Below are 15263 nucleotides of genomic sequence, written 5' to 3'. Positions count from 1 at the left end.
AGTGACTAGAATAGTATGTGCTAGTTAGTAGGTACTGAGAAAAATGTTAGCTGTCATTATTGTTATTTAATAACTCAATGTCATTTTAAAGCTAGACTTCGCTTTTAGATGGCATTTACAGAGGCAGTGTCATTAATCCTATCCCATCCTGTCCTTTATACACCAACCTCTGAAAGGATTCTGGTATGTTCACTTTATAAATCTAAAGGAAGGGCTCTAAATTCACAGTGGGGTCTTAAAAGCTACTTGGGGTTTGGTCTCTTTATTCAATTCTCTTTCAGGTAAAATTCCTTCTTTAATTAAATCAAGAGTGGAAGTCACTTGAGAAACCAGAATAATTCCATGAGGGTGTTTGTCTTTAGTGAATGATGGGCATTCGGCTTAGTGATGGTGTTTATATTTCTATAGTGACACAGATCCTGTCACTGTCAAGAGTTTTCGTTTTGGCAGATTCAGTCCTCACACATGTAGAAATCTTTACTTTGCAACAAGCTAATTGCATACAGCCGACCCAAATTTCATCTAGTTGTAACACATTCAAAGATTTTCTTAGGTTTTCTTGTAATCTTATTCAGAACCTCCCATTTCTTTGTAGTTTTAACTGTGAGTTGGGGCTGTAGGATTAATGTTGTATACATCCAGCAAGTTTTCCTTTAGCTAACTTCTTTTTACTTGGTTATATTAAAACATCATTTTATTTGTTTTATTGGCAGTTGGGTAGATGCATAGACAATAATATTTGACCTAGATGTTGTTTTTCTTTGGATTCCTTTATCATGTCATTTCTCAATCTAGAATTATTTTCCCTTATTGAATATCTGTCATCTAGATGTTTTAAACATAGATGTTGAATATTCATTCAACATTTAAAATAATTACTATCAATTAATGGAGTGTTGAGTATGCCAAGTATTGTACTGGTTCCTTTCTATAGATGGTTTTATTTAATCTTCACGATAATCTTATGAGATGGAAATTTATCATTCCCATTTTAGGAATTAGTGAACTGAATTTTATGGAGATCAAGTAAATTGCCTAAGGCTACGTTGCTAATAAGTGGGGGAGCTGGGGTTTGAACCCAGGCATTCTGATTACAGAATGGGTATTAGTAACTACCGTGCTTTGAATAACCAAATAAATGAGTGAATGAAGAAACCAAGCAACAAACAGAGGGACCTCTATGTCCCTACCTGCCAGAGCTTTGGCTGCTTGTACTTACCCCTTATCTAATTTTATCACAACAAAAAGTCTCTTTGTTTATCCCAAATGCCAGTGCAAAGGAAGAATTTGAGCTAGGCACCTGAAGTGCTTCCCAATAGACAGTGCTGGGGTGACCCTTTAGCATCATGCAATTCTTTTAGGTTCTGGCTTATTCAGGTTCCAGTCATTTTCTCTAGGGCACCATGAAAGCCTTTTGCTAGCTTATTGGATTTTGAATCATGGGTTATTTTCGTAAAGTGTCTGACTCCCCAATGTCCCAGACAGTGCATGTTCTCAGAGGGGAAATTAGATTCTCAGTCATTTAGAATAATATTTGTATCCTTTCTGGCCGTTGTTAATCCACTTTCAGCAGTACAGCCCCGGGGATCTTCTAAAAATGTAGAGCTATCCATGTCACTCCCCTGTCTAAAAGCATCCAGTGGGACTTTGAATTTAAGATGATGCACTGAATATGTAAGTTTACCTCCCCTCCCTCTCCAGGCCCCACTGAAACGGAAGTCAAGAAATGCAAAAGAGAATTGACACATCTCAGCAAAGAAACATGAACGGATTTGGATATAAGTGAAGAGGATCTCAACACATTTCTGGAAGAGAGAAAATAGATGAAGCATGATAATGAAGGAAAGTGAAGGCACCCTTCAGACAGGACAAGATAACCCCAAAGAGACTTGGGCACCTGAAAAGTCTGTCTGCTAAAGAATTATGCCAGTTGTAAAATTGAACCCCATCCCATTCCACCCCAACCCTTGTACACAGAACACAGCAGTCTACAGTTGCTGCCAGTTAAAAATATGTTGTTGTTGTTGTTATTGTTATTGTTTGTGTAACGGAATTGAACAAACTGCCTGAGGAGGTAGGAGTTGGTGCAGCAGAATCAAATTTCGCTTTTCGTGGAAATAAGTGACCCCCCCCTAGCCTATTAGCTAATTCTCTGACAGTTAAAACCCCTCCTTCAGTACACAAGTGCTTCTAGTCTTAGAAGAGGCTTACTGGAGAAATAGAAGAAATAGACCCAACCATACAAGAACAGAGGAAACCCACACCAGCTCCTATCAAAGTCCTCACTTATTCTGATTCTTAAATGCAAACGGTCAGCTAGGAATTCTCAGACACTGGGCATCTAGCGGGATAGGGCAGGCCAGGGGAGAAGCACGTAAGGAAAATAGCAAATTAGAATTAGGACAATTGAAAATACAACAAACTCTGGAGGAAACAAAGTTAACATGGAAAAAACAATTTAAAAATCTAACCATATCTTCAGAGAGCTCTGAGGTGCATTTGTCAAATGAAAACAGGATGCTACAAGAAAGGAAAAACTGAGAATAAGAATAACCCTTTGAAAATGAAATAAAACTGCCAAAAATATCCAGTAGACAAGCTGGAAGATAAAGTTGAGGGAATCTCCCTAGACAGAGAGCAAAAAGATAGAGCAGAAAATATGAAGAAAGGAAAGAGACATAGACAATCAATATCTAACCATTAGGAGTTTCTGGAAGAGAGAACATAGAAAATATAAGTGAAGAGATGAAGAGGAAAAGGATTGAAAACAGAAGAACAGGGGGCCCCAGTACAACCTACATCTAGACATAGTCTTGTGAAATTTTGGAATATTAAGGATGGAGGGAAGACATTAAAAGTACCCCGAGAGAAGGTAAAATTAGGTCACCATCATTAGCTCAACTAAAAAGGCATGAGAAATAGACTGACAGCAGATTTTTTAACAACATTGAAAGGGCAGTGGAGCAATATCTTCACAGATCTTACAGAAAATTTGTGTACCCAGAATTCCATAGCAAGCCAAACTGTCAAGAGGCAAGTCAAAATAAAGACATTTTCTGACATGCAAGTTTTCAGAAAGTCTGCCTCCTTTGCACCCTTATTGAGGAGGTACCTTGAGGAAGTTCTCCAGCAAAATGAGGATGGAAACCAGGAAAAAGGAAGAAATGGAATCCAGAAAACAGTGGATCTCACCCAGATGTCTCTCACTCTAGAGTGACAGATATCCAGCAGACCCATTTCAGATGAGAATGCACAGTCTCAGGCTCTCTGGGAAGAATCTGCATTCTGTGCCATACACAGTATCATTGAGAAGCTGAATGGGAATATGGAAGACCTGCATTCTTTAGTCAACAATAAAGAAAGGCAAAACAAAATTATGTTAAGAAATTCAGGTCCAATTATAAAACAAACACAAAAAATGCTCATGGAATGTGTTTTGATTTGACATTGGCGGTGGGTATGTTTCCTTTCAGGTGGCACAAGCATCATGGCATTGGATGTATGTGGAAGAAAATATCTTAGCTTCTACTTGGCTCTCAGTAAACAGTATTTACATAGCCAGAATAATGTAGATGCTATTTATTGGTGTTCAGTGTTCTGATCAGCCGATAGACAAACATGAAAGGCTTAAATTTTTTATTCAGAACTGAAATTGAAAGTAATTAATCCTGAGAAGTTAAGGAAAAAGAGAGCAGAAAGAGGTTGACAATTAGTTGGAGGGAGAGAGGTAGAAGGAAGAGGAGGGCTACTTACCTATTCAAAGTGGGGATGAAAGAAGAAAGTCTAAAGTTGATGGAACAAGAACAAGAGGATTGGCATACTGTTCAAAGCTATAAATCAAGCCAATGGAAGTATTAAAAATGACATATCTATCAAAAATCGGGGACAGGATAGGCAAAGGTGGGGATGGTGTAAGTTAGATCCTTATCTTTTGTAATGAGGAATTATTAAAGATTATCTAAAGTTAATAAGTCAAATTATTGTTGAAACATATTATTTAATGTTAGGAAGTTAGTTATCAAAAGATCTAAAAATAGCAATTGTTAAATGCTTTGCCTCTAGGGAATGGGACTAGAGTTAAAAAGCCGGGGGAGGGGAGAGGGGAACCGTGTTTTTGATTTTAAGTCCTGTACTATTTAATTTTTTACCTTGTGCATGTATTCAAAAAATTTTTAATAAACTCAAATAAAAATCCTTCAGTGGTTTCATATTGACTAAGAAGCAGTCCAACCGAAACCCTTAAAATGGCTTACAAGGCCCTCAGGTATTTGGATCCACCTGATGTGTCCAGGCTCATCGTATCTCCCCATTACTCTCTAATTCTAGCCACACTAAATATCCTCCAGCTAGTCAAATGTACCTCACCTTCTCTTGTTTTTACAGGTGTTCCACAAAAAGCAACTTCTGCCTCGGATCTCACCATGTGTCTGTCATGGTGATTAAGTTTACTGTCTAGTAGGTTTTCAATGCATGTGGAGTGAATGAATGCCCACTAGGGTGCTGCATGAAGATTTCCAACTAATGTTCTTTCCAAGAAGGCATGTGATATTTGTGCCTATCCCAGGAAGCATTTCAAGACCATAATGGAGCCGTAAGCTTTCCTGCACTCCTATTCATTTGCCAGTTTTAATGTTTTACTCTTAAATGAGGCCAGGTGGTGTCAGAGAATTTTCCTCCACGTGTCAGCCTCCTTGGTACATTCTTTGCACTTTGCCTGAACATCATCATCTGTTTTCAGCTATTCTTTCTCTGTATTTGGGAGAAACAGTCAACTATCTAGTGGAAATCTCTGGGCTCCCAGGTTTCTTGTGTTCTGCTATTCCTAGTCTCTTGCTGGCCCTTCTTTACTGCATCAGTTTACTTTCTATTGTTGTCTAAGTCCCAAGGCCAGCAAGCTCTCTGATGAGTATCGGCCTTACAGCTAATCTTCAACAGCTGCATTTATTGGAAATCCGTCGTATCTCCCCTTCATGAGATCGATCTCTGATATACTTAGTCCCTAAACCAATGTCCCTTCCTGATGTTATAACCTCACCTAATGTATGTGCCTAGCAGGCCAATAGGTAACCAGATATGGCCTTAGATGTTGACTGTTTTTGCTGATGAAAGTAGCACACCCTGTCCCTTCTTTCAAGACTACTTCACTCCTATGTTCTATATTCCTTCAAAGCTTTTGGACCCCTGCTTTGCTTCCATTTTGAAAAGGATTTCCTTCTTTGACCCACATCGTTGGGGTCAGTCTTCCAAGTGTGGTAGAGAAGGTGTGGTGGGTGATTCTTAACTTTTCAGAGATCTTCTAACTACACACACACAAAAAACTCCACTAATTCAAGTGAGCTAATAGAAATGCTACTTATGCATTTGGATTCTTGTGCATTTGAATGCTATAAAGAAGAAGCATTTCTTTGGTTGGAAAGCTTGGGTGGTTTAAGTTATTGTCAATGTTCTGTCTTCTTGTTGGGTGGTTCATTATATTAGAAATAAATAGAATAAATGAATGAGTAAATTAAAAACAAGGTATATACATTGACCAGTGATGACAGTATTAGGAGCCAAGGATTATGTTAATACAGATGTATGCAATTGAGGGCCATTAAAGTGTTCTATTCACCTGAACTAAAGAAACTCAAACATATATAACTATTTAAGAAATATGTACGTGTAAGTACTAAAAATTTCTTTCCATGAACTACCTAAATTTTGACATATAACTCACTTTCACAGATTGCCAAAATTATTTAGTATAATTTGAGATCTGAGATAGTGCTGAAAGGGTGGGAGGACAAAAAAAGGGCAAAATGATCAAACGTACAATGTAAAAACAGATCAAGGGGTCCAGCAAAGGCCCCACAGGGCAAAGACATGTGCCTTTCCTCAACACAACCTGTGTCCAGGGCCCAAGTACACACAGTAGGCTGTACCTGTGCCTGGTCCTGATCTGTGAAGTATGTGCGTTAAACAGGAGCCAAGAACCTGAAAAGAGGTCATAAACTCTTCCCTACCCGCCATCAAGGTAATAGGGATGGGAGAGGCAACTCTCCCAAACTGTTAAAAAGGACACAATAATAAGCCTTAATTAAGGCTGTTGACATTTAATCACAGGACAGTTGGCACTATGAGCTTGTTTAGTGGGAACAAACTTAAAGCAGGCTTAAATCTCAGGTCCTCATAAGAAACTCTGAGATCAACTATCAAGGGGCAAACAGCTGACTCAATGTCAGTGATGTTGGAATGAGTTTAGGATAAAGCCCAGTGGATCTCTGGTACTGGATAAAGGAGGGCTTTTAATGGGATGAGGAGGAGAGGATATCCTCAGGGATAACAGATGATGTTATTAATGCCCTCCAGCCAAAGACCGCCAGGAACATCCTGTAGTAGAACCAGCTGGATTTATTTCTCATTTCAGCTCAGGGAAAAACCTCACACCCCAGGCAGCTGAGAGCATGCAGTAAAAGGGTGTTAAAAAGAACCTATTATAGGATTTGGGCTTTGGGTGGATAAATTTGGGGAGGGTCTGAGGAAATAAGGCTTTGTTCTGGATTGGATGCTGTCAAGACGCAAAGGCAATTCTATGATTATCTCAGTAAATCTCATCTATAAGGAGGGCTGACTAAAGGTGTAATGGTTTTTCTAAAAAAAGCAGCAGTTACCTTAGACAAGAGAGAGGGATGTTTGGTAATCTGTGGCTGCCCAGAGACCTTGTTTTTGTCTCACTTTATCGTGGTCTCAGAGTCACTTTGTCTGAGGTTGGTGTTCTGTGAAATTATGTACAAGAGGAGAACAACATGGCCCAGCAGAGAGTATCAGACAAGTTCCTGGATCGCAGGGGCTGCTTTTTTTCCTTTCTCATTCTGAAAGAATAGAGGAAGAGCCATTGTTCCTCTCACAGAAGATTAAAATCTGCACTTCTCTTGACTGAGCATAATGGAAAAAGTGAGGAAAAAAGTGAATATTGCAAGGTACACAAGAGGTACCCAGGGAAAGGATGGGTCCCTAATGATCCCCTAGACTTGGTAGACGTCTTGGTTGTAATCCAAAATGAAGACGAGACCTTGTATCAATACTTATGTGTCACTTCGTTATTGTCTGAAAGTCCCCAAATCCTTCTGAAACGTACATTCCCTGAGCCATTCCTAGGAGGAAGAGGAAGTAGGAATTAGGGTAACAGGTTGCTTTTACCTAGGAGGAGTAACTATATACCTCCACAATCTGTGTAAGTGCACTTGCTAACTGCTATAATTGGGCCACACAGATGGAATTAAAATTTAAAACGGAAACTGAGAGATGCCTCCATTAGATATATAGTTCTTTGATGAAAGGGATAGCATAAACCATTTTTGCCAGTGCTCAAACTTCCCCCATTGAATTTATGATCTCTGTGAGATAGGAGATTAAGGTAGTAAAGTTCTGTGGCCTCACCCAGATTTTAAATATTTTTTTCTTAGCACAAAACTAGATGAAGCCCCTAGAAAATACTTTCCCAAGTTAAGTTAAAGTCCTTCCTGTTTTATCTGCCCTCTTAAAAATCTTTCATAACATGTTTCTTAAGTATTCATAAAATCATAAAATTTTGGCTTCTGTAAGATGCATATCCCACATTTGGGCATCATCTTCCAGTCTAGTTATCAAGTCACTAAAAAGTTTACTTAATAAGAATTTCTTGAAAACCTCCTACAACACTAGTTATTGTTATAGGATCTGGAAATATAAGATAAACATAATAAAGCTCCTACCATCAAAGTGTTTATGTTCCAGTTTGAACATAAATGAAAAACAAACATATATCAGGTATGATAAGTACCTTGAAGGTGTATAAAACTAAGAAGTGATGGGGAAGAGAGAGTTCTGGAGTAGGGGACTAGACAAGGGGTATATTTGCTATTTTATGTAGGGAGGAAAGCTGCTCTGATAAAGTGACGTTTGAGCAAGTTCTTGAAGAAAATGATGGAGCCAACCAGGCAGATAATTTAAGGCAAAGAGTAAAATGATACCCAGCCTGTTGAGAGCAGCATGACAGACATGAGTTTCATCCCTGTAATAGTCAGTAGCTACTTTCTCAGATGTAACTCTAGATCACAGATTTCTGACCTTAACCTTCTGATAGGAGCCATTTACCTAACAGAAACTCACAACTTGTGGATCTCTCTCCTCAAACTTCAAAGTGAAGGCACATTTCACAGTAAATTTTGCAGCTTCTCCCCCCTTGAAATTTTTCTATAAAAAGTAAAGGGGGCTCTTCTCAGTGGCTGCTGTGGCCTCTACCAAAGGTACTGAATGGAGATATGACTATTCTTTTATATACTCATTTCTGGGCCTCTGATAGATCCAGTAACAAATGAAATTTGGAACCAAATTCATAAGGAGAAAATTGATCTGGAAACAACTGACTAAATTTGGACAGCAATGAAAGTTTTAGTCTCATATATTGATGTCCATCAGGACAAATGTGTAGAGAGTAGTGGGAAACTTAGACTCAGTTATTCTTGGCTTCCCACTCCACATCCTCCTTTCCCCCATTAAGCTGAATGATGTCCATTCGACCTCAACACTAAAAGACCCTTTAGATCACAAGTCTCAATATAAAACGGAAAGCCTTGAGAAGGAAGACCTTGATGTCACAGGAACTTTGGAATAAATCAGTTTGGAAATAATTGTTTACATTTGCAGAAAACAATAAAAAATAATGTTACTGGCCCCATAGGACTAGGAACTTTGACAAACTCTTTCTCTATAGGAATGTTGTAGAGACACTGGCCTTCCATGACTCCCAATTGCCATATGTTAGCCCCTCTGGCATCTTGATATCTGCAACCCTTGTGAGTTTGTGCCTGAAGATACATAAACCACACTGGTGTGGGTGCAATTATAGGAAATTGGATCTGTTCTGTGCCTACCGAGGGGTCTGATATTTCAGAGCCAGAGGAAAGACATCCACTCTAAGACTTGGGCTGTCAGCTCCACTTGCTCCTGGTGACTGAAGTCTTCAGTACAAAACCAAAGTCTGTATCTGACTTGGAGATGGGAGGAATTTAGAAATGTAAGAAGACCCCTATCGTTCCTTACTGGAGGAAGAAGGTTTCAGCATGGATCACCCTGGAGTGGTAATGCTATGTTCCAAGACGTCCCCTGTGATTGGAATATTACTGGCTCCTACCACATATGCTCCACACACTTATGATCCAAAAAGAAAATATAGACCCAGGTTAATTTCACAGGTACACCAAAAGAGAATTTAAAAGCTTGTATAACTCTGAGTTGGGGCTGGCCACATGTCAAGAGAACAGCAAACTCCAGCTTCACTGCTTTAAATAAATAGGCAGGCAGGAACTTGCCCTTGGAGATAGACCATGCTATAATTTGAATAAAGGTTATCATACATGCACTAAAGAATGAAAAATGTAGGGGCCAGCCTGGGACATAGTGGTTAAGTTTGCACACTCTGCTTCGGGGGCCTGGGGTTCGCAAGTTCAGATCCCAGGCCTGGACCGACACACCACTCATCAAGCCATGCTGGTGGTGTCCCACACACAGAAAAATAAAGATTGGCACAGATGTTAGCTCAGGGCCAATCTGCCTCACCAAAAAAAGAAAGAATAAAAAATGTAGCTGATGAGGCTTTCACAAATACTCTCAAGTTAATTACTTTGCCCTTTACTCCCACTACAACACAATTTCAATAAATACATTTGAGCATTTTAACGTAAGGAGATAAAATTATAATAGTACTTGTGTTGACCCAAATCCTCCAAGAGGCAGAAGCCAAGATGTGATCAGATGTAAAGAGACTAAGGGAAACACCTATGAGAGAAAATGGAGAGGGACCCAGAGGAGGGTGGGAGAGCCATCAGACTGTGATGTAGGTTTAACCTTGTGAAGCAGAGAGTGGAGGAAGGAAAGGCTTACACTGCAATGTTGGGTTCAGAAAGTTGGCCAAGGCCAAGAGAGAGTCCTTGAGCCAAAGTCACTCATCAGAAGAGTCCTGTGTCTTCCAAGAATGGGGCTGCCTTAGTACCTCTGCCATTCTTAATCACGGGCCAGGAGAAGCCCCTGGGCAGCATGGCCTTGGCACCAAGGATTCCATAGGGCACCACCTGGGGCCGTCTGTCAATTACATACCCGCTCCCTGAGTTGGAGATCTAAGCGGAGCATTTTCACGGCCACCAGAGCACTTATTCTTAAAACAGCTGTAGACACCTGTTCTGGATCATCTTAAATAGTGACTTAGTAAACCTCCCCAGTGACTCATACCAGTAAATGCACATAGCTGGATTCATCCACCTCTATTCCTAAATTAGAAGGTGCTTAATCCTTTCTAGATTCTTGAGGCCCCTCAAGGAAAGGATATATAGGACCACATTAAATTTAACTCGTAACTAAAAATAATTGAAGGAGGCCTGTGACTGTTGATGCTCGCAGATAACTGGAAAGCATATGTATGAAGTAACCCTTGCATTTTGCTTCATGAAAAACTAGAATTACTGCAGGGATTTCCCTTTATTTGACAAAAATGGATGATGTACCACTGGTAACAATCACAATTCTGTTATTCTGCATATGCCTCTTGCATATGCTGGACAATTATCCATCATAGTGTTTACATTTATTATGTATAACTCAGAAAGTTGCTGTGCAAAAGGTATGGATTAGCATGCTTGCCTTAAGCTAATACATATCTATCCTTGGAACTGAAGATGACTTCATTGTCCCCTGAAAATGGGGAAAGGTGGATTATCGGAGCAAAATTTGGATTTGGTTAGAAAGGACAGCGGAGGTGGGGTAGGACATAAATGTTGAGGAGGTAATCTCAGTGTTTCCCACATGGCATTTCTTAAAAACCTTCCTCCAGACTATAGACTACAATCCAAACTCCTTAGTATGACAGCTAAACTCCTTCAAAACCTGGCCCAAATGCCTCTTTCAGAGCCAGCACTGTGCAAGTCCTGTTAACAAGTTTCAGGCACAATCAACATTTAGTCTTTCTCTAATCAAGCTTTTCACATTCACGTCCCCATGCTGTAGACTATGATAGAGCCTCATCTTCTGTGCCCTCCACTCTTCTCTGCCCACAAAGATCACATATATTTTTCAGAGCTGTTTTACTGTCATTTTCTCTGTAAGTTCATCTCTGATATCTTGATTAGAAATAATTGCTTCCTCCTTTCTGTTCCCTCGCACTTAATTTGCAGTCAATTTTGGCACTTACATAAATCCATCTGATGCTACAGTTGTCTCACATTTCCTCTCCTCTGTAGACTTACTGACAGTAGTATCATCTCCATGTCCCGGAGTGCCTCATAGGACATGTGCCCAGTGAGAACGTACTGACTCTCATGGAGTAGTCTGTTTTCTCCTAGGTGGGAGGAAGGATCTGAGGTCTGCACAGGAGCAATGACCCTTTAGTCAGTCCCATGTGGGTCACCATCTGTCACTTCCTAGGTTTTTAATGGACCTTTACACTGTGCCCTCGGTTGTTTGGTTTCCATTCTTCAGTCAACTCCTGCTCCCAAATGCAGGTACCTTCGTGATGGCAGGTCTGCTTCTGCTCTCTGACCCAGGAAAAATCACTTTTGTGGGAAGCCCTTTCTTCTATCAACACCAAAGTACTCTCAGGAGTGTTCTAGAACAATAGTAGTACTTTACATAAAGAGTGAGATTGCCATAGGTAAAGACTCATTAAAACCCAAGAGCACAAACACACAAAAGAGACTCTGAATTCAGCATTTGACATGGAACTTTCCTGACCACTTCATCAGTGTCTCTCTTCCATTTTGCTTCCCGAAGTTCTGTTGTTTCCTAGTATGAAATTCTGATAGGTCTTATCCAAAGTACCTCCCTTGTGTAGGCTTCTCCTTGCTCTTTCTTTCTGAAACCTGACTGCATTTGGTCCTCTGCCAAAGAGGTTTCCAGTAGGCCCCGAAAGACTCAGTTATCTACTCACTAATTCAACGGACATCTCTTGAACATTCACTATATACATGTTAATTTATTTAATATATATTTATGTATTTCTTAAGAAACTAAAGCTTACTGCATGCCACGAATGAAACCAGGAGGAGGACCAAATGGTGGGCAAGGGGGAGAGACTCTACACTCATAGCATGAGAGCCTATGAGAGAGACCAACATCAATCAAATGATCACACAAATACATGTAAAATTACCTCTTGGATAAGAACTAAGCAGCAGAGGGATTTGGTGTAGTCAGGAGGAGGATTTGGTGTAGCCTGGAGACTAGGAAAGTCTTTTCTAGGGAAGCAATGACTGAGCTAAGATAAGAAAAAAGAGTCATTTTCTAGGAGAAGGAAATTTCCCTTTGGTAGCAAGGAGTGTTGCACATTGAGTAAACTTAAAGAAAACCCATGGAGCTAGAGTCCTGGGAGAAAAGAGGAACCACAGTGTTAAATAAGGCTGGAGACCTAAGTGGGCTGGAGACATCAGAATGAACACTAACTGCAGCGTCAAGAGTGGACTAGAAATGGTATGGGGCGGGTGCAGTGAGCTCAGTGGGGGCCATTGCAGTAGGAGAGATGCCCAAGGTTTGATATAGGGCAGAGGTGTGGAAATGGGACAAAAGATTTTCAAGAGATAGATAGTAGGACCTGGTGAGAGTTCAGTTCTAAGAAGGATGGATTGAGGAATGGACAGCACAGCCCATGGCGGGTAGGACATGGGACTTCCCGAGGGTGTGGATTGACTCTGTGCTGGAGCCGCCAATGCCCTGCTTCTTAGTTATGGGTATCACCTAGAATAAAATTTTAGTGATTTTAACCTGCGATATTATTAACTTCTCCTAGCCAAAATGGTATGTGACTATTTCTTCCCAGAAACATTTATGTTTTCCTTTGTTTTTAATGATACAAACAGTACAAGTTAGGAACTACAGAAGATGAAAAGGAAAAGTGCTTTTTTCCATTCACAAACACCCTGGAATCAGTTATCAGAGGCAACTCCAGTTACCAAGTTCTTCTGACATCCTTCAAGACATTTTCTATGCCTTTACACACACACACACAGAGGCTATGTGTCTGCATATTAACTATATTAATGAGATAATATGCACACTAACCAACACATTTTAAACGTTAAACTTGAACTTTTCCACACTAGGACTTACAAATTTACTTCATTTCTTTTAACAATTGGAAAGTATTCCATTGTATGATGTATCTTAATTTAACCACTAACTTACTGGTAGTTAGAACTTATTCATTAGGTAATTTTGAGTTGCCTTTGGCTTAAATAACAGAAATTTATTTTCTCATAGCTCAAGAGGCTGGACATCCAAGATCAAGGTGTCAGCAGGGTTGATGTCTCCTGCGGCCTCTCCTTGGCTTGTGGACACTCACCTTCTTGCTGTGTCCTCACGTGACTTTTCCTCTGCGTGCAGGGGCATCCCTGGTGTCTCTTCCTCTTCCTACAGGGACCAGTAATAGTGGATTAGGACCCCACCTCATTGGCCTCATTTTAATTTAACCACTTCTTTAAAGATCTCTCCAAATACGGTCACATTCTGAAGTGCTGAGGATTGGGACTTCAACATACGAATTTTGGGGGTGACATAATTCAGCCAATAACAAGAAGCGTTTCACAACGTATTAAAATAAATATCAGCACTTCATTCCTGGTTCCCCCATTCTCAAAGAAAAAAACAAACTGCTTTAAAATGCTGATAGTCTATTTTGGTAAAGTTCCAAAGAGAAATATAGTAACAATATCTCATTATGTTAGTTTAAGAGAAAGGAGTGAAAATGAAGGATCAGTCAGCACGGCCAACTCTGCGCTTACGGTAAGGAGGTAAGAATGGAGTCTGGACTCGGGAAGGAGTCCACTGGTGACCTTGGGGAGGAAAAGAAGGGGAAGAAGCAGAAGCTGGACTGCCAAGGTTTGGACCTCATTCTTGGCAAAGGACAGGGTGAATTGCAGGGAAGAAATGACCTGTTCTATACAAAGAGGCAAGAAACAGAGTGTAACCACAGTATATTTTTAGTCTAGAAAAGAAATCAGAAGGAAATAAAAAACAAAAATACAAAAGCAGCAGGCTGGCCCTGTGGCCTAGTGGTTAAGTTCCCTGCTCAGCTGTGGCGCCCCGGAGGGGTTCACAGGCTCAGATCCTGGGCAGGGACCTAGCACTGCCAGTCAAGCCACAGTGTGGCAGCATCCCACGTAAAGTGGAGGAAGATTAGCACAGATGTTAGCTAAGAGGCAGTCTTCCTCAAGCAAAAAGAGGAGGATTGGCAATAGATGTTAGGTCAAGGCCAATCTTCCTTACAAAAAAGAAAAGAAAAATACAAAAAGAGAGGGAACTGGACAGCAAGATCCTGGAGGAGATGCTTGTTATTTTGATAAAGAGAATGGGCTGGAGTCCTGGTGAAGAGCCTGGCCTTGACAATCCCCCGTCCCCCAGGCAAGAGAGAATGAAGAGTCTGCTCCGTGTTAAAGTTCAGTAAGGCTGTGACAATAAATGCTGCTTTTAAATAATGCTTATAAAGGGAAAGTCATGAACTTTTTAAAACAATAGATACATCGGATAACTTCATAAACAGTGTGATAACTCACATGCATAAACAGCGGCAGTCCCAAAGGTGGCTTTAGAAAAAAGGGATTTAAAACCCCCTTCTCCATAATCACGCTCAAGTCCTAACACTTATCTCCCTACGCTTTCCTGTATCCTCTCTCTCCTCCTAAAAACAAAAAACAAAACAAAACTCTATCCATGTAAAAACAGCGTATCTGCTGTGCAAAGCTGTGCAAAATCAGATTCGCGGCAAATCTCGTACTCCTCCACATTGATTTTCACCAACCCACCTCTCTTCGGGAGAAATTCAAGCAGCAGCTACTCTATCGCTTTAGCTGTAACTTCACCAGCCTGCATGGACGCGTCTGTCCGGTGATGCACCCGGCCAGACCCAGTTCTGTGGCTTGAGCTCCACCCACCTCGGCGCATCTTCCCCGTCACGGGGTGCATGGTCTGGCGCTGACCACCAGGGGGCAGTCCCTCAACGCAGGAGCCGCCGGGCGACGGTGAAGCGGCGGCGACGGTGAAGCGGCAGCGGCCGTTCCCGGGCGCCGCACCCCAAGGCCGGAGGGGAGGGAGCCTGATTCCACGCGGGGCCGCCGCAACCCCTCGACCTTGAGTTACGTTGTTGTTGGGGGTTTGTCTGCCCCGAATCTGGTTTACTGGAGACTTGTCACCAAGTGTGACAGCAACTTTGCCGAGCTCCCTCTCGCAGGTTCTTCCAGGAAACGTTGGAGAGTCTGGGAGAA

General features: G+C 41.0%; 1 protein-coding gene across 7 annotated transcripts in view; it reads left to right on the top strand.

Moving 5' to 3' along the window:
* Positions 1-4194, top strand: part of TCAF1 (TRPM8 channel associated factor 1) — a 47803-nt gene extending 43609 nt beyond the window's left edge. For all 7 annotated transcript variants that reach the window (XM_014858352.3, XM_070515156.1, XM_070515148.1 and 4 more), the window contains exon 9: positions 1702-4194. In XM_014858352.3, coding sequence (XP_014713838.1) covers positions 1702-1711 — 10 coding nt within the window. In that variant the 3' untranslated portion in view covers positions 1712-4194. The remainder of the gene's footprint in view (positions 1-1701) is intronic.
* Positions 4195-15263: the final 11069 nt, after the last annotated feature.

This window comes from Equus asinus, chromosome 1, assembly GCF_041296235.1.
Source record: "Equus asinus isolate D_3611 breed Donkey chromosome 1, EquAss-T2T_v2, whole genome shotgun sequence".
NCBI lineage: Eukaryota > Metazoa > Chordata > Mammalia > Perissodactyla > Equidae > Equus > Equus asinus.
The sequence above is the reverse complement of the archived record's forward strand: the minus strand, read 5'-3'. Positions and strand labels throughout refer to the sequence as shown.